Source organism: Heloderma suspectum, chromosome 7 (assembly GCF_057233095.1).
Source record: "Heloderma suspectum isolate Gila_16-S chromosome 7, 16-S_ref, whole genome shotgun sequence".
NCBI classification, from domain to species: domain Eukaryota; kingdom Metazoa; phylum Chordata; class Lepidosauria; order Squamata; family Helodermatidae; genus Heloderma; species Heloderma suspectum.
In genome coordinates, this window is record NC_139464.1 from 124940565 (window position 1) to 124960422 (window position 19858).

Below are 19858 nucleotides of genomic sequence, written 5' to 3' on the forward strand. Positions count from 1 at the left end.
ACATACAATATATAGAAATTTAGCTTTCCAGTTATGTTCAAAGGGACACAGAAATGTGCACAGTCACAGTAAAAAACATGTGTATCTTAATTTGCAATGGAAAGTGTTGAAATGCTGACCATTTTATTTTGGTGGCTATTTTGCTAGTTTGATTCCATTTTTACCCTTTCCCTCTTCCATTTTCATGGATACATTTCAATGGGATTTCCTTTCGTTCGTTCGTTCATTGATTGACTGATTCATTCATTCATTCATTGCATTTATACCCCGCCTTTTTTCCTCTTGCAAGGAACCCAAGGCGGCTTACATTATCCTCTTCCTCTCCATTTTATCCTCACAACAACAACCCTGTGAGGTGGGTTGGGCTGAGAGTCTGTGACTGGCCCAAAGTCACCCAGTGAGCTTCCATGGCCGAGTGGGGACTAGAACCCGGATCTCTCAGCTCCTAGTCCAACACTCTTGCCACTACACCACACTGGCTCTTTTTTTGCCTTTTAGGTGGATGGATGATTCCCTCCTTGATCAGATCACTCCCAAGCTCATTCAGGATTGGCCCAATACCTACACATTCACCAAAGCCTTGACAGAGTACCTGATTCAGCAAGAGAAAGGTAACTTAAATGTTGCCATCATTCGGCCATCCATCGTGGCAGCCAGCTGGCAAGAGCCTTTCCCCGTAAGTATGATTGCTCTTCCATTTCTGCTAAGTACTCTGAAAATCTATTTGAACCTGTTGTTTTGCTCCAGCATTTGTCTGGCAGGAAACTGTTACAAACCCATTCACTAAAAATATTAATGGAAGTGCATGCCTTGGACCATCATGCTCCTGGCAACAAGGAGAGGAAGGAGGCAAAATAATTCAAATCCAAGGCAATGATTTGCCTCCTGTGTCACACTGGAGAATTTCATTATCAATCTTGTAATGGAATAAATGACTCCTAGGGAGGCCATGATAGTATCTCGAGGGATCTCTCATGCTTTGATGACCACTTTGTATTACATTTTTGTATGCATTTATAAAACAGCTAAAATTACTAGATATGATACTTTTTTTTAAGGCCCTGTTGGTAGTCTTACAATCTTCACACATCCCTTAAAGAGGATTTAAGACTAGAGACATGTGGTCTTCTCTTAGAAAAATGGAGACAATCTGAAGGTCATGATGTGTCCACTCATTCCACTTTTATCTCTAGTAAATAGGTTTGGCAAGTTTTCGCATTGTTCTCAAAATGTACAAAACCTATTTGGCCAGCAGTATCAGTGGAACGAAAGAAATATATGTACATGCCATGGCAGGGCAAAGCCTCTCCCAAGCTGTTTCAGCTCTCCTAAAAACAATGCTCTCTCTCCAGGCTTCAGGTTAGTGTGCACTTAATGTGATAGACATGTGTGAAAACACAGGTATCATACAGGTGCACTCATCAGGGAGCCATACCTGGATGCAGATCCTGTCCTGATTTGCTGCTGCATGAAGCATGCAGTGGCTGCTGGTTAAACAAATATAAAGCTGAGTTTCATCAACATCATTTTGAAAAATTAATTGTTGTATTACACCACATAGATTAATACCAGTAAAACAGGAAATTATAAATGTTTTAAGTATACCCACACAAGCAAATGTTCTAAAGAAGCTACCAAAACAACAAATCGCTAACAAATATTGGTGATCATTCCCAGGTAATTTAATAGGTTTGTCCAGGATTGTGGTTCTTGCAATACATTTTGGGGGAAGTTTTTTAAAAATATAGGTTAGCTTCATTATGTTACAGTTTTCCAGGTCCAGTTAGCTGCTGAAGTTAGGGAGTTTTGTTTCTATAATTTTTCAATTAACATTTTAACTACTGACATCATACAAAAATACTTTCTCTCTAGGTTCAGATAAGACAATAGTATAATTTTAAGATTTGCAGGGTGGGAGATACCCAAACATGTATGTATGTTGTTGTTCAGTCATTCAGTCATGTCCGACTCTTCGTGACCCCAAACTAGTCCACCAAATGTCATACTGACATAATACCTCCATCTGCTTTGGGCCAGATTATATATTTTGTTAACCTTTTTGGAGTACAGGACAATTGGACTACAGTTGTATATTGATTCTCAAGTTATATAACATTTTGACTTGTTTTAATGGCTGTCATCTATATAAATGCCTATTCACTATTTTAAAATGTGTTTTTGAGATCATTCCCAACCCCACCCCCAGTTTGACCTATGGATAAGAAGGTACTATTGAGAGGGATTGCAAAACTGTGAATACACTTCAATAATAAAGACTTCCAAAAAGCTTTTGACTAAGTCCCTCACCAAAGACTCCTGAGCAAACTTAGCAGTCATGCAATAAGAGGAGAGGACCTGTCATGGATCAGTAACTAGTTAAAGAACAGAAAGCAGAGAGTAGGAATAAATGGTAATTCTCCCAATGGAGGGAAGTAAATAGTGGGGTCCCACAGGGATCTATATTAGGACAAATGCTTTTTAACCTGGAATTAGAAGCGAGCAGTGAAGTGGCCAAGTTTGCCGATGACACCAAATGATTTAGGGTGGCTAAAACAAAAAGGGATTGTGAAGAGCTCCAAAAGGATCCCTCCAAACTGGGAGAATGGGCATCTAAATGGCAAATGCGGTTCAGTGTAAGCAAATGTAAAGTGATGCACGCTGGGGCAAAAAAATCCCAACTTCAAGTATAAACGGGTGGGATCTGAGCTAGCAGTGACTGACCAAGAAAGAGATCTTGGGGTTGTGGTGGACAACTCGATGAAAATGTCATCGCAGTGTGCGGCTGCTGTAAAAAAGGCAAATTCCACGTTAGGCATGATTAGGAAAGGAATTGAAAATAAACCTGCCAAGGTCATACTCCCCTAATCTATGGTGTGACCATACTTAGAAATTCTGTGCATTTCTGGTTATCATACCTGAAAAAAGATATTGTAGAGTTGGAAGAAGTGCAGAAGAGGGCAACTAAAATACTCAAGGGGCTGGAGCAACTCCCCGTATGAGGAAAGTTTACAACATCTGGGATTGTTTAGCTTAGAAAAAGGGTGAGTAAGGGGAGACATGATACAGGGGTACAAAATTATGTATGGTGTGGAGGAAGTGGATAGGGAGACATTATTTTTCTCTCTCTCTCTCATGATACTGAAACCTGGGAGCATCTCATGAAGCTGATTGGTGGGAGATTCAGGAGATACTTTTTCACTCAGCACATAATTAAACTACGGAATTCGCTGCCACAGGATGTAGTGATGGCCCTAATTTGGATGGCTTTAAAGGAGGATTGAACAACAGTATCAGAGGCAGTGAGCCTATATACAGCAGTTGCTGGGGACCATGGTTGGGAGGGTGCTGTTGCACTCTTGTCCTGCTTGTGGGTTTCCCGTGGGCAGCTGGCTGGCCACTGTGTGAACAGAATGCTGGACTAGGTGGACCCTTGGTCTGACCCACCAGGGCTCTTCTTATGTTCTTAAGCTTTCTTTTTTACTTGATAAATGTGGATTTTCATCCTGTAATATCCTGTAGGAAAAAAAATTGGCTAGCTGTCTAACATGGAAATACCCAAATAATAGTACAATCATGTCTACTGAGAAGTAAGTTTCACTGGATTTAGAGATACTTACTCCCAGGTGGGTAAGTTGCCCGTCTAGCTAAAAGGCAGAGCAGGAGGCTTACAAGTACCCAGGGTGCATCCCATAGGATTGCGCCCTAAATGTATTAGCCTATCCAGCTTACAAATATCATGAAGTTTCCACTTTATAATTATAGTAAAATAATGTTTATAATATGAGGGAAGGGCCATAGCTCAGTGGGAGAGCACCTGTGTTGAATGCAGAATGTCCCAGGATCGATCCCCAGCATCTCCAGGTAGGGCTGGAAAAGTCCCTACCTGAAACCCAGGAGTGTCAAGTGGGCTAGATGGACCAATGGTCCATTATACTCAATGGTCCTTATACTCAGTATAAGGCAGTTTCATACATTCCTATGTTCCACTTGGTATAATTAATAGTAGTAGTAATAATAATTTAATTAGCACTCATATAGCACTTTTGAATGTTCAAAGCATTTTACAGAAGTTATCTTCTTAAAATCCTTACAACAACCCTGCCAGGTAGGACAGTATTATTATCCCCACATTGCAGGGGAGCGTCTCAGACCTAAAGAGAGTAGCTTGCATAAGGCCACCTACTGATTGCATAGCAGAGGTGAGATTCAGACCAGGAACTCTCTACTTCCTAATGCATAGCCAGAGAGGCTTCCCTAAGCCATTCCCCAAAACTTCCAGCTATTACCATAAAGAACACTTCTGGTGTAGATGGAGAAAAGTGCATTCTATTTTTATTCCAAACTTTCAGAATGTCTGACCCAACAAAGTCATCCTTCTTCTATATCTGGCCCTATCTGAAGCAAATAGACCAGAAGGGAGTCCCAACTTTTATATATTGGCATTGCACGGTTGTCATAGAAAGTATCATAGAATCGTAGGGCTGGAAGGGGCCTCCAAGACCATTGAGTCCAACCCCCTGCTCAGTGCAGGAAGCCTGATTCCCAGGCGGTCTCCCCTCCAAGTATTAGCCAGGGCTGACCCTGGTTAGCTTCCAGGATCAGACGAGATCAGGTGCATCCAGCCTTTTAAAACAGCAGCTGTGGGGGACCTCAGTCAGAACTGCAGCATGCCGAGAAGGGGGTGGGTGGGAGTTAAACTCTTTCCTTCTATGCCATGCTCCCGCCCCCGCTGCTTTTTGGCACAGAAGGGAAGGTGTCACTGGCTCCATTAATAGCTTCCAGCGTCAAAAAACGGTTTTAGTTGGGATTTTCATCAGGATCATGGTGCAGGGAAAAGATTTACTTTTTTCCCTGAAAAGAAAGTAAAATGCACGCACGCGTTTTAGTTGGGATTTTCATCAGGATCATGGTGCAGGGAAAAGATTTACTTTTTTCCCTGAAAAGAAAGTAAAATGCACGCACGCACGCACGCACACAATGCCAATCAGTTTGTTTAACACAACATCTACTTTGGCTTAAAGTTGCATGATGACTAAAAGGTTGAGCATATAAATTACTCCAGCTAAACCTTTAATTGTTGTTGTTGCAAGTTCTTGGACTCTATCTCCTTTCTTCTGCCCCTAAGAAGTTACACAAGGCAAGTTACCACACTCAGGCAAGATATGACAAAACATGGGGGTGGGGGTGGAGAGAAGAAGAAAGAACGCCTGTTGATGCTGAAATGATGAAGTGTGCATGGTCAGAGCCTTTGTTTAAATGGCATCTGGGAGGAGATTGCAGTCATACAAATTAGGCTGCACAAGATACTGTGATGGTTTCAGATTTCACAGTGCTGGGAAGAAGAAATCCAAAAGTCTCTCTTTTCAGAAAGTGAACCTTATTATAAATTAGCGTGGCCCGCTAAAAACATCACCAACCTGTTCAGAATCAATGGCCGTTATTTCACCATCCTAGACCTTCATAAGCAGGCCTGCCTTCTGCATTTTCATGCAAGTATAAACAAGTTGTACATTTTGGTATTGGCTGCAGAATGATTAGAATTTCAGCTTTCTCTTTTCTTTTAAGTGTACATTTCTAGCTGTTATAGAAGCAAAGATGCGCTTTAAAATGCATGGGAAATACTGGGGGAAATCTCCAAAGCCAGATTTTGAAGGGTCAGAGAAGAGAGCTTCAGTGCCTTGCATAGCAGTATAGTATAGTGGTTAGAGTTGGACTGGGACCCAGGAAACCCAGGTTCTAGTTCCCATTTGGCCATGAAGCTCAATGGGCCAGTCATCCTCAGCCTAACCTATGTCACAGGGTTGTTGTGAGGATAAAACAGAGAGAAGTAGGATTATAATACCACCTTGGGCTCTATGGAAAGAAGGCAGGATATACACACAACAAATAAATAGTCCCTTGTTCCCAAATGGCCTCTCTGGATGTGTGTACAAGCATACACATGCTCAGAGATACACCCATTTTAAGGGACCTTTGAACTTTAGTTGTAGTGTGTCTTGGCAGAGGTGATCCAGTGAGGCACACGCACACACAGATCTCTTAAAAAACTGGGGGATTTATTGAACACGCAAGAATAAAAAATATACACAGCAATTACTCTCGGGAATTAGCTGGTTGGCAGTAGGGACTATATGAACTCCAGAATGGACTAATTTAGTTCATATATGGCAACCAAGCCTAGACAGATTAAACAAAGGTTTCAGAAAAGCAAAATGAATAACGTTGACATCCATGCACTGGGTTCCAGCGGTGGGGACATTAGCCCAACGGTGAGCTCACTGGCAGAACGGAGGGCTGCAGTGCACAGAAGACTGGGCAGTGGACATGTGTGGGGTGTCCGGTTTGGGCTGGATTGGGCTATGGTTCTGAGGGAGTTGTGGAGGGTGGGGCTAAGCTAATTGAGGCCCTAATGCTGATGGGAGAGAGGGTTGGGCCGAGATTACTAGAGTGGAAAGGAGAACAGAGCTCACGGACACTTGTCTCAGACAGAAAAGCAGCCAGAGGGGCCCAGTGAGAGAAACAGCCAGAGAGAAAGAGAGAGCTAGAATCCAGGGAAAGCAGAAAAAGAGAGAGAGAAAGCACCCCCCCACACACAGCTCGCTCAGACACGCACACCTACACACAGAAAAGGGGGAAGCAATGTTTTGTGATCAGCCGCGCCCTGCACAGCAATTTGTGGTGGCAACCAGGACATGTTTCCAAAATGTGGTGTGCCAGTGTGGTGTAGTGGCAAAAGTGTTGGACTAGGAGCCGGGAGATCCGGGTTCTAGTCCCCACTCGGCCATGGAAGCTCACTGGGTGACTTTGGGCCAGTCACAGACTCTCAGCCCAACCCACCTCACAGGGTTGTTGCTGTGAGGATAAAATGGAGAGGAGGAGGATAATGTAAGCCGCCTTGGGTTCTTTGCAAGAGGAAAAAAGGCGGGGTATAAATGCAATAAATAAATAAAATAAATAATGTCAAATACGCCCATGGGCCTCGGTGGCCCGCCCTGTGCTAAAGCCTTCCCACAGACAGTGCTGGGGTGTGAAGAAGCTCCTGAGCTTTCGGCCGGAGAAGGAAGCCGTAGGCAAGGCCACAAGGAGTCCGTGCTTCCACTCGAGTCGGAGCGTGAGGTCTCAGGGAAGGGCTCTGATGAGGCTGGACAGGAGCCCGGGCTCCGTGGCTTAGCGTGACTTCAGTCGAGCAAGAACCAACAGACGCAGCCAGGGCGAACTGGGCTTGTCACGCACCCAAAGCAATTCCAGCAGCAGCCCTGGCCGTGGGGTAGCCAGGAACCAAATGAGTGGCTTCAGCAAAGTGGGACTGGCTGCAAGTACCAGAACACTGAGGGCTTGAGGCCCAGAGGTGTTACAGGATTTGCACAAAGCCTACCAAGGGACAGAAGGCCCAGGACGGCCTGTTCCTGAAGCTATCCAGGGTCTTCAGAGGCCTAGCTCTGGGTGGGCAAAAACTAATCAGGATAGTGCTGTACCTACAACTACCTAACTGAAGTTTCAGTTGATGTTACGTAGGGAACAATCCAATGTCGGCTGTCCAGCCATGAGACCTCAGAGCACAGCAAGCGGCAGCCGGATGTCACATAGGATGTGTTGTGCCGGCATTTCCGACTTCCCCACCACAGCACACCCCTGGGAAGTCCCCGTTTTTGCCGCTCCGCGCTCCTCTTCTGAGTGCGGGGCCATTCCGCGCTGCCTACAAGGCGGCGTGGGAAGGGGTGGAGGTCGGTTCCCAGAAACCGACCCATCCTACGGCTGTCTAGCCACTGACTAGCAGCCATAGGATTGCGCCCTCAGCCTGTCATATTTTGATTTGTTAATATATGTGTCTGACTGCTTTTATCTCTGATCTGTTGACTGCAATAAAAATAACTGAACTTCAGACATAGCCTGCACCAGAACATCCATCACAGAAGGGAAACAGAATGCTAAGAATGAATAAGAACATAAGATTTGCCTTGCTGGATCAGAACAAAGTCCATCTAATCTTGCGTTACTTTTCCAACAATAGCTGGCCAAATGCTTTTGAGAAGCTCACAAGCAGGCCCCTCCCCTGTTGTCCCCCTGAGAAATCACTGGGATTTTGTGTCTTCCTCAAAATTCAAACAAAACCCAGAAACTTTAGCATGTGTTCTTACATTTGGCTTTGAACAACATTCAACAGGAATTGCACACAGAAGTCCAGCACCACTAACACCATCTCAGAATCTTTCTGGTTCATTAGCATTAACTGTACATTTTAAACTTTTCCTCTAATCTTGAGATTCTCAGGCAGCAAGATTCTGCACTAGACTCCAGATTCACAGACATGAATGTGGCTTGCACCATTTGCAGACTGAAATGAGTTTTGCATAATCTCAACTCCCTCCCCACCCTCCACACACACGCACGCGCACACCTTTCACAACTGTTTGCTTTCCCTTTTTTTCAGGGTTGGATTGACAACTTCAATGGAATAAGTGGTCTCCTTATTGCGGTATGTATAGTTATAAACAGGATTGCTGGGTCTCCTGAGGCTCAGAATCTGGAAGCAAAATGAAGGGTAGATGAAGGGGTGGAGCCTGGTGGCATAAGAGCAGAGCCTAGTGACATCAGGTGGGAGCTGAAGATGGCACAGCTAGGTCAGGGAAGAGTCCGACTGCTTGGTGCTTCAGGGAAGAAGCCATCAATTTTACGTTTTGAGATTCAGAGGTTCCTTAGCCGATGAATCAGCATGGAAAGGGTTTTCTGAAGGTAAAGCGTTCGCAAATAATTACACTGAATTGTGTACTTTGGTTTTGCTCTTTTTGAAAGCTGTCTATGGTGAGGTTATTTGACTAGAGATGGACAAGTCATCCGAAGCTCGCCTCTGATTAACTTGGAAAATATCCAAGATCTTTCACAAAAAATCTGAAGGCCTTGGATAGTTTTTTCCCGAGGTAGTCCAAGGGCTCAGTTAAAAACCGCTCCTCCAATATCGGATGCCAACCCCAAAGCCAGCTCCACACCCCAAAATGCGCTCCCCTTTTCCCTTTCCTTACCTTTGAGCTGGAGCAGCAGCAGACACAGAGGCCCTTTTGACCAACATGCTGGGTCTCTCTTTTCTCTGTATATCCCTATTCTGCTCCCAACGCTACAGCTTCAAGGGAAGGGAAAGGGGTTGTGTTTGGGGCTGCAGATCAGTGGGAAATGGCTTTTGCAGATAGGGGAAGGCAGGATTTGGATCCGAGCCAGATAATGTTGGGACTTGTGGTATAATTGAGCCTCTTACTTGAAAATTCATTTCCAAGTCTGGCTCAGGAGAACTTGGCAATTACCCCTATATTTGACCCAAACAGTAGCGTCAACTAAAGCAATAGCAAGTCTGATTCTATACTTGTAGATGCTCTGACAGCATTCTCTTGACAAAATGAAGAAATTCTGTTCGATGACCTGTCACAAAATATTTTGTGCATCCCTCATGATTGAACAACGGCTATTTGCACATATGGCGTTAGTAGTCCTGGGCTCCGTTTGACCTATTTTGAAGCTTGTCTGATTTGGGAGAGTGGTGTTTGGCATGTTTTGTGGTTAGCGGGTAAAATGGTTCATTCTTTTTTAGGGGAGGGTCGCTTACCATAGGGCTATGAAATTCAGCCACAGAATATGCTAACTAGCTTTTTCTTCATCACACAGGCTGGAAAGGGGATTATATGCTCTGTAAAATGCACTGTAACTGCAGTCGCAGATATTATTCCAGTAGACGTTGCTATCAATTTAACCCTTGCAGCTGGGTGGTACACTGCAGTTCACAGGTAGGACTTCACTCTTGCTTCAGCACTGCTTAACAAGCTGTAGATGAAATGGTATAGAAATGAAATGATGGATGGATGGATGGATGGATGATTTTTCAAGATTTCTCCATCTTGAATGGCAGGGGCTGAAAATGTTGCAAATCCAGTTAGGGAATGTCCCAGTATGGGGTTAGGGGGTGTCTCACATCACTCTGAAGCAATGTTTTCCAAACTTCTGATAGCTGAGGTACAATTGTTTTCTGAAATAAAATGGGAAGTACACTTCACTGCTACTGCCCCCCAGTTTTACTTTGAATATGAATTGCCCACCCTCAGCAGACCCCAGCCTCTGTGTTTCTATATCCATCTAGGTGTGTTCTTCTGCTTGTAATGAAGCCAGCCCAGACTCATGCAGAGCTGCAACGAGCAGAGGGATGGTATAATTAGCTGCACCCAGGAAAGACTAATTGAAAGGTGGCAGGGTCAAAACAGCGAATCATGCAAAGACAACAGACAGCCTCCTTTGCGGGTGGCTACAGACATTTCAGCGTTCTTTAATTTTAAAGAGGTGTACAAAATTATACATGGTGTGGAGAAAGTGGATAGGAAAACATTGTTCTCTCTCTTTCATAATACTAGAACCTGGCGTCATCCCATAAAGCTGATTGGTGGGAGATTCAGGTCAGATAAAAGGAAGTCCTTCGCACAGCGCATAGTCAAACTATGGAATTCACTTCCACTTCCACAAACTATGGGATTCGCTTCCACATAAAAGTGCCTGTTGAGTCTAGAGTGCCCACCCACAGAGCATGGAGCCCACTGCATTATTCACCACTTAGGCCAAACAGTCTTCTCAGGAGACAGGTAATTCTGCCAGATTTCTGCACTAGGTGTGATTCAACCAGTCCCAGTACAGAGATGCAACAGAATGACCTTGTCCCAAATGAGGCTTCCCACATTTCTGCACAAGTCACTGCTCTGGGCTTGCCTTCTTCAAGCAGGGTACCTCCCTAGATCAGTGATTCAATGCAGAAATACAGCACATGGGCTCCTCTGAGGGTGGATAATGCTTTCCTAAAAGCAAGCCTTTTGAGTGTAAGAATAAAGTGTTCCTCCAATTTTAATTAAGAAAAGAAGCATTCCTCAGCTGTTAGAAGTTTGGGAAACAATGGGACAGCCATTATAAACAAATAACAATGTGCTTTGTTTTCCTTCTGCATGTCAATCTGTCTTTCCCCCTCCTTACTTATTTTTCAGACCAAAGTCAATGTTGATATACAATTGTACAACAGGCAGCGTGAACCCATTTTGCTGGGGAGATATGGGTAAGTTTTCACTGCAGGGAATCCCACCAGGTTCCAGATATGGCACATGCCACCATTCTCACAGTCCTAAAAGCGTGTCTGGTTCACCAGCAGCTCAAGACTGCCCATATTCTTGCTGAGGGTATTGCAGCCCCAAAGGTATGAGGCACAAGATATATTCCGTCTTTATGTAGGAATGATGTGACATGAGAGAAATGCATGTTGATAACATTTCTAACAACTGTGTAGCCTCTCTGTCTGCTCTCTGTGCTAGGAATGCAACGGCTGCAGCGCAGAGCATCTGGTGACCAGTGCAGTTAGGAAAGTGCCGTGTTCATCAGGCCTTGACATTGCATTGTTCAGCCTGAAATGTCATGGCCCACAGGAGCCCACTGTAGAACAAAATAGGGAACCAGCTGTGCAGAACCCCAAATAGGCAATGCTAATAAAGCACACAACTGGAGAAAGATCAAAATCACAAGAACATGAGCAGATAATTGTGGGGACACTCAAATGAAACAAATAACATGATCCAACTAATACATGCCGACCACAGATGAAAATATTACATACAAAAACATGAGTATGGTTTACAAAAATAGACAATACTCTGAGAATCTTGATATACACAGAGATGATGACCTTGGTCTTTACAGGATCCCGGTATAATCCTGTTTCACAGTGACCACTTCTTCAGAATTTAGACTCAAAGACTGTGACAAGTACCATATATTCCATATAAGGTTACGCATTTACAATACAAACAAACTTGATAGGATTTAAGCGAACTAAGGGTTTCAGGGACTATTTAGTTCTTCCTGACATTGATCCACCTAGTTCTTATGAGTCCTCAGTTCAGGGTCACTTTAAATGTAGTGGATGTTCTGTATGCCCTTTATCTGTCCAAACCAAAATTGTTGAAATCCAACTGATCATCAGCATTTTAAGTTACACAATTTGTCCAGTTGCTCCACTAAGCGGGTCATCTATCTTGTTATCTGCCCACGTGGATTACTATATGTAGGAAAGACCTTGCATAGCATCAGAACCTGGATCAGTGAACATTGGTCCAAATTACAGAATTGGGTTTTGGATGCTCCATTGGTGCAGCATGTTGTTGATCATTCTCATGATTCTGATGATTCTAAGGTTTTGGTAACTGGCAGGGTGCATGCACATAAGTATACTTGGTGTGACTGTGACAGTTTGCTTTTATGCAAGGAAGCGGAATAGCTTTTTAAATTGGATACCATGATCCCAAAAGGTTTAAATGTCAGTCTAGAACTGGTGTCCTTTCTTTAATGGACATTTCAGATGTGTATTGTAAGTTTGTGAGAATCTATATTTAACTGTAAAAGGATGTACTTTATACTGAGAAATGAGGGTACCTTTAAGAGAGAGTTTATGTGGCTGAATCAGCACACCTTTAAGGGTACAGTGTGTGTGTGTGTGTGTGTGTGTGTGTGTGTATATATATATATATATATATATACATACAAACAAACAAACAAACACTTTAAGAGTGGAATGAACATACCTGCCTGTTCAGCTCGCCGCCACTGGAGTGAGTCAATTAGCTGCCTGTGGTTTGAGGTTTGTCCTGACTTTTGGCATCTTATCCTTGTTGGGATTGTACTGCAATTATATTGTTGAAAGTTTTTCTTCTGTTTCTTCACCTTATCCAGCTTTGGAGACACAATATGTTTTGTGGTAAGTGATAATGCAGTACATTCAGAGAATACTCCCTATCATTATCCTTGCTCCCATGACGTGAGTTGTCTTTGAGGCGGTGAGTTTGCAAAGCTCCTTCTTTAGACTTTTCACTCTCTGTTTAAAGTAATGTTTCAGAAATATTTAACCGTAACATGGGGTACATGAATTTTGATTGCCTGCCTGGTGCAAAGGTTGTGGATATCACACGCCACCTAGATAGCCTAGTTGTTAGTGCTGGGGTGGAGTCAGTGGTCGTGGTCCGTGTTTGTACCAATGATGTGGGGAAATGTAGGGATGTCAGAGAATTCCGCGACAGATCTCGGTGAGGCCGAATGCCAGTGCATTCGAACCCCGAAATCCGTCGCGGAATGGCCTGCCACCCCCCCACCCCCCGCGGATCCCTCCCAGGACGGGACTTACCTGGGGCGGATGTTCCGGACGGCGGCGGCTTCGGTGGCGGCGGCAGCGGCTGGTCTTCCGAACGGCTGCCGCCGCCGCCATTTGCAGTCTGTGTCTTTTTCTTTTTTTCCCCCCATAGATGTGATAGGCTACGTAAAGACTTACGTAGCCTATCACGTCTGGGTTAAAAAAAAACACATACGCAAATGGCGGCGGCTATGGCCACCGCCATTTGCGTTCCTTATTTTTCGCCGTCTTAGTCTACATCAATATTTACGTAGACTAAGACAAAGAAAAGAAAGGGGAACGCAAATAACGTAGTGGGCGCTATTTGCGTTCCCCTTTCTTTTCTTTGTCTTAGTCTACGTAAATATTGACGTAGACTAAGACGGCGAAAAATAAGGAACGCAAATGGCGGTGGCCATAGCCACCGCCATTTGTGTACGCGTTTTGTTTTTTTTTACCCAGAGCCCTCTGCGGCTGGAAATCCGGCTGCGGACAGCCCAGGCCTGGGGCTGGCCGACTGCTCCACGGAGCCGCCGCAGAGCACAGCTGGCCGTCAAGGATTCCGGCTGGGAGGACCGGATCGTCTCCCCCCCCCGTCGAGGATTCCGGGGGGAGGGACAGAACGCCTCCCCCCCCCCACCATGAACAGAATCCACGAAAAGGTAAGTCACTTTCGTACATCCCTAGGGAAATGTAGTCATGAGGTCCTGGAAGCCAAATTTAGGTTGCTAGGTAGGAGGTTGAAATCCAGGGCCACCAAGGTGGCTTTCTCCGAAATGCTACCTGTTCCACGCACAGGGCCAGCTAGACAGGTGAAGCTGCAAAGTCCCAATACGTGGATGAGACGGTGGTGCAGGGAGGGTGGGGTCAGATGTGTTGGGCACTGGGGAGCGTATTGGGACAAGCCAGGCCTGTACAACAGGGACAGGCTCCACTTGAACCAAAATGGAACCAGACTGCTGGCACTAAACATAAAGAGGGGGGCAGAGCAGCTTTTAAACTAAACCCCGAGGAAAGCCAACAGGAGCTGTGAAGGTTATATCATCCTAAGGGGATGAAGATGAAAATGTTTCTGATTGCCCAAATGTAGAAGGGTAGGAAATAGGCCAGGAGTACATTGTAGAACATAATAGACAGTCAAAGAGGTCAATGTCCCATAGCAAAAGGTGCACATGCCAGAGGCATCTGGGGAGGGACTCCATGTATACATGTTTCTATGCAAAGGCTAGAAGCCTCCGAGCCAAAATGGGAGAGTCAGAGTGCTTGATTTTAAAGGAAAACCTGGATACCGTGGGCATTACAGAAACTTGGTGGAGTGGAGGGAACCAGTGGGATACGGTCATCTCTGGATATAAACTCTACAGGAAGGACAGGGAGGGGTGTACTGGAGGAGGTGTTGCCCTGTACGTCAAAGAGGGCATAGTGTCGACTGGACTAGGACACCTAAAAGGGGCAGGCTCTTCCACAGAAGTGCTGTGGGTGACGATACCAGACTCCAAAACTAATTTGCTGCTAGGAACAATCTGTCATCCCCCAAACCAGAATGTTCAGAGTGACCTTGAGATGGAAAATAAAATCAGAGAGGCCTCTGAACATGGAAGTGTTGTAATAATGGGTGACTTCAAGTTACCTCCACATTGTCTGGATAAATGCATGTTCCAGTCATGACAAAGAGTTTAAATTTCTCGATGTCCTAAACGATTGTGCCCTAGAACAATTGGTCATGAAACCAACCAGACAGGAGACGACCTTGGATTTAATCCTAAATGGTGTCGCCCAGGACCTGGTACGAGATGTAAATGTTGTTGAACCACTTGGAAACAGTGACCACGGTGCTATCAGATTTAACATATATTTAAGTGGAAAATTGCCCAGGAAGTCCAACACAGTCACATTTGACTTCAAAAGAGGAAACTTCTCTAAAATGAGGGAACTGGTGAAAAGGGAGTTAAAAGGGGGAGTTAAGAGGATTAGATCCCTTCAGAATGCTTGGAGACTACTCAAAGCCACAATAGTAGAAGCCTAGCTAAAATATATACCACAAGTTAGGAAAGGTGGCACCAAGTCCAAGAGGTCTCCGGCATGGTTAATGAGCAGTATCAAGGGAGCTACTAGAGGAAAGAGAGCTTCCTTCAGAAAATGGAAGTCTTGCCCAAGTGAAGAAAACAAAAGGGAGCACAAGCTTGCACAAAGGCGATGCAAACAGACAATACAAGATGCAAAAAAAAGCATTTTGAAGAGCATATCGCTAACAATATCAAGACCAACAATAAAAAATTATTTAAATATATCAGAAGCAGAAAACCGGCTAGGGAGGCAGTTGGACCATTGGATGACAATGGAGTTAAAGGAGGACCAAAGGAGGACAAGGGGATTGCAGAGAAGCTGAAGAAATTATTTTCGTCTCTCTTCACTGCAGAATATATAAGCCAGATACCTGTACCTGAATGGATGTTTTCAGGAAGGGAGTCTGAGGAACTGAGGCAAATAGTGGTGACAAAAGATGAAGTTCTCAACCTTATTGATAAACTGAAAGCAAATAAATCACTGGGCCCAGATGGTATCCATCCTAGAGTTCCCAGAGAACTCAAATACGAAATTGCTGACCTTCTAACCAAAATATGCAACATGTCCCTAAGAGCAGCCTCTATACCAGAGGACTGGAAGATGGCCAATGTAACAACAATGTTCAAGAAGGGACCAAGGGGTGATATGGGAAATTACAGGCCAGTTAGCTTAACGTCCATTCTGGGAAAATTGGTTGAAGGCATTATTAAATATGAAATTAGTAAGCATATAGAAGGACAAGCCCTGCTGAAAAAGAATCAACACGGCTTCTGCAAAGGTAAGTCCTGTCTCGCTAACCTTTGAGAGTTCTTCGAGAGTGTCAATAAATATGTAGACTGGGGTGATATATTAGACATTGTTTACTTGGATTTCCAAAGAGCTTTGACAAAGTCCCTTGCCAAAGACTCCTGAGCAAACTTGGCAGCCATGGAGTAAGAGGACAGGTCCTCTTATGGATCAGTAACTGGTTAAAGAACAGAAAGCAGAGGGCAGGAATAAATGGCAAATTCTCCCAATGGAGGGAAGTAAATAGTGGGGTCCCACAGGGATCTGTATTAAGGCCAATGCTTTCCAACCTGCTCATAAATGACCTGGAATTAGGAGTGAGCAGTGAAGTGGCCAAGTTTGCAGATGACACCAAATTATTTAGTGTGGTTAAAACAAAAAGGGATTGTGACGAGCTCCAAAAGGATCTCTCCACACTGGGAGAATGGGCATCTAAGAGGCAAATGTGGTTCAGCATAAGCAAGTGAAAAGTGATGCACGTTGGGGCAAAAAATCCCAACTTCAAGTATAACCTGATGGGATCTGAGCTAGCAGTGACTGACTAAATGGAACCCATTTAACCCATCTGAGGGTTGTTGTAGACAGCTCAGTGAAAATGTCAACCCAGCGTGCAGCCGCAGTAAAAAAAAAAAAAAAAAAGCCCAACTCCATGTTAGGCATAATTAGGAAAGGAACTGAGAATAAAACTGCCAATATCATACTGGGCCTATACAAATCTATGGTGCGACCACACTTGGAGTACTGTGTGCAGTTCTGGTCACCACACCTGAAAAAATATATTGCAGAGCTGGGAAAAGTGCAGAAAAGGATAATTAAAATGCTCAAGGGTCTGGAGCCTCTCCCCTATGAGGGAAGGTTCCAACAGCTGGGATTGTTTAGCTTGGAAAAAGGAGGGTAAGGGGAGACATGATAGAGGTGTACAGAATGCATGGTGTGGAGAATGTGGATGGGGAGACATTTTTCTCCCTCATAATACTGGAACCTGGGGCCATCCCATGAAGCTGATTGGTGGGAGATTCAGGACAGATAAAAGGGAGGACTTCTTCACACAGCACATTAACTACAGAATTCGCTACCACAAGATGTAGTGATGGCCACCAATTTGGATGGCTTTAAAAGGGGGCTAGACAAATTCCTGGAGGAAAAGGCTGGCAATGGCTACTAGTCTTGATGGCTCTGTGCTACCTCCAGTATCAGAGGCAGTGAGCCTATGTACACCAGTTGCTGGGGAACGTGGGTGGGAGTCTGCTGTTGCGCTCATGCACTGCTTGTGGGTTCCCGGTGGACAGCTGGTTGGCCGCTGTGTGAACAGAATGCTGGATCAGATGGACCCTTGGTCGGATCCAGCATGGCTCTTCTTGTGTTCTTAGGTTCTTATTATATGTATTCAGTAGTTAGGTCCTTATACCAGTGTTTTATGATTGAGTCTAAATTCTGAAGAAGCGGTGACTCCTGAAACAGGATTATACCAGGATCCTGTAAAGACCAAAATAATCGTCTGTGCGTATATCAAGATTCTCAGAGTATTGTGTATTTTTGTACACCACATTCATATTTTGGCTTGTAATATTTTCATCTGTGGTTGGCATACACTAGTCAGGTCATGCTATTTGTTTCATTTGAGTGTCCCCACAATTATATACTCAGGTTCTTGTGGTTGTGATCATTCTCCAGTTGTGTGCTTTATTAGCATTGCATATTTTGGCCAGTGGAGCTGACTACGGTGTCTGTCCATTTGGTTAGCCCCTTGGTTGAAATGGCACCCATGTGGATCAGCCCAAATCTAAATATGCCAGGGACGCCTCTGATTTTCAGATTGATTTCTTATTTCTTCATGTCATTTTTATCCAGCCCCATCCAAAAGCTTTGAGTTATTTGCAAAGTTATTTTATATCAACAACGAAAAAAGGAAGACACTTCCCCTCAAAGATATGGATTTCCTTGCTGGGAGGGAAGGGCCGTTGCTTCCCTGGCCAGTTGCCTGTCCCTTGCCTCTGTGACCATTGGGCTGCTGACCAACCATTACAGTAGAGTCCTTTCTGGAAGAGAAGAGGAAAAAAGCTCCAGCAGCTGTGGCACCTCTGGGCAATGGTGGTAAAACTTGGATATAATGGTGTAACTCCGAATGAGAAAAACTAAAATGTTGGTTTTGTTGCTGTGAGATACTTTAAGAATACTTTCTTTAAGTAGAACAAATAGTTTCTCTGTGATGCAGCTAGAAGTAATAAATGTTTCCTTTTTTATAAAAGTTTTTGACTATCAAATACTGACATTGTTTATATTGCTTGAAAACAGCTTTTTTTTGTTTAAATGTTTAATCCCCAATCAGGCAAAGCAAATAGGATAAAAGTTTAAAATTCCAGAACATTGCCAGTTTCACCAATTGAAGTAACTGAATAAGAAAAAGGACAAAACATGTCTCTAAACTTGCAAAACCCTATTGTAGCTTTGATGATGGTTTCTTTTCTTTTTTTGCTGCTGAACCACCCTTAATCCCAAAAGCAAGTCTAGACATGGCACAGGCTTTGGAGTTGATGGCTGAATGGCCTTTCGGGGCTTCAGCAGGGCAGCCTACACATGTAGGGCAGTCTCTGGCCGGGCTCTTCGGCATGTGGCCGGCACCACTGGCTCCAGTCCACATGCGGCCAGCCCTGCCAGTCAGGTGTCAAGTCTTCCCAATGAGGACAGGTGTTTTGTTCTAAATTTCCTCGGCTCTGCCTCTCATATTTATATAATTTCTTATGAATTGCTAGTGTAGTATTTTTTACAAAGAACAGAACTTTAGCTCAGCACTCTTTAAAAATCAACTCTTTTTTTCTTTCAAAATTCTTGGCTATGATTTGGGATTAATATATTCACTTCATATCCAGCACTGCTGAGTCACATTTCCTTAAGTTCCCCAAACAGGATTCCATCTGTGTTGTTTTCCATAGGTCTGTTGTATTGCTAGCATGAGTCTAAAGGTTGGGGGGGGGGGGTTCAGTTCTATTCACTTCCCAAAATATTTTATGCCATTTTTACTCATTTGCATTATAAGAACGTAAGCATTCATCTTTCTTTCATACTTCTTAATCTGATGCACATGTTGCTTTTTCCTGACTGTAGGTGGGGAAATGGTTCCACTTTGTTTTTCTCATGTTATTTTAACAATATGCTCAGAGGTCAGTGAGAAGTGACAGCATGTTAGCCTGAAAGCTTCTGTTAAAATCCCTTGCTAGAATCAAACTGGTTCAAAGTTCATATAGTTTGATATATATTAATATTTCATATACTCTTTTAATGTAAGCTATAGCTTATGATAGATGTATAGACCACTGTTTTTTCTCTGGGATGAATATTTGCAAAGTAGCCTATTATGCAGGTTGATGCAGGAGTGCAAAGACTCCTGCAAATAATGGTCACAATAAATTGAATGAATGAAAACTTTATGTGTTTCTGTGCTGCTAAGTGGTCCTGTTTCATAGGTGGGATCCAAAGACCTGCTTAGTTTGAAAGGTACTGGAATATATCTCACACCTTCATTGCCATGGCCTTTCTATTCCTTCTCTTCAGAATTATATATCAACTGTTTCCACATTCCTTCCCCTTCCTGGTGAAAAGTCCCTCTTACTGTTTTTTTCCTGAGGAGAACTTTAATTTGTACTCACTCATTAGGATACATGGCCTTTCTTGGAACCTGCCAGTCCTCACAAAACTTAGCAGCAAACTGATTGACCTATAGTCACCTGCATCTTCATTTGCTCCTCTTCTTTTTTTGACAGCTTTTCTTGTCTACCCATTGCTATGATCTGCCTTTCCTGCGGATGCTTAAGGATAAGACGGTTCTCCAAC

The 19858-nt window shown here is 43.9% G+C and overlaps 1 protein-coding gene across 2 annotated transcripts in view; it reads left to right on the forward strand.

Moving 5' to 3' along the window:
• The window catches only part of FAR2 (fatty acyl-CoA reductase 2), a 113496-nt gene that overhangs the window by 68956 nt on the left and 24682 nt on the right, over window positions 1–19858 (forward strand). For both annotated transcript variants that reach the window (XM_084811389.1, XM_084811388.1), the window contains exons 5-8: window positions 499–676; window positions 8432–8476; window positions 9655–9773; window positions 11010–11077. In XM_084811389.1, coding sequence (XP_084667515.1) covers window positions 499–676; window positions 8432–8476; window positions 9655–9773; window positions 11010–11077 — 410 coding nt within the window. The remainder of the gene's footprint in view (window positions 1–498; window positions 677–8431; window positions 8477–9654; window positions 9774–11009; window positions 11078–19858) is intronic.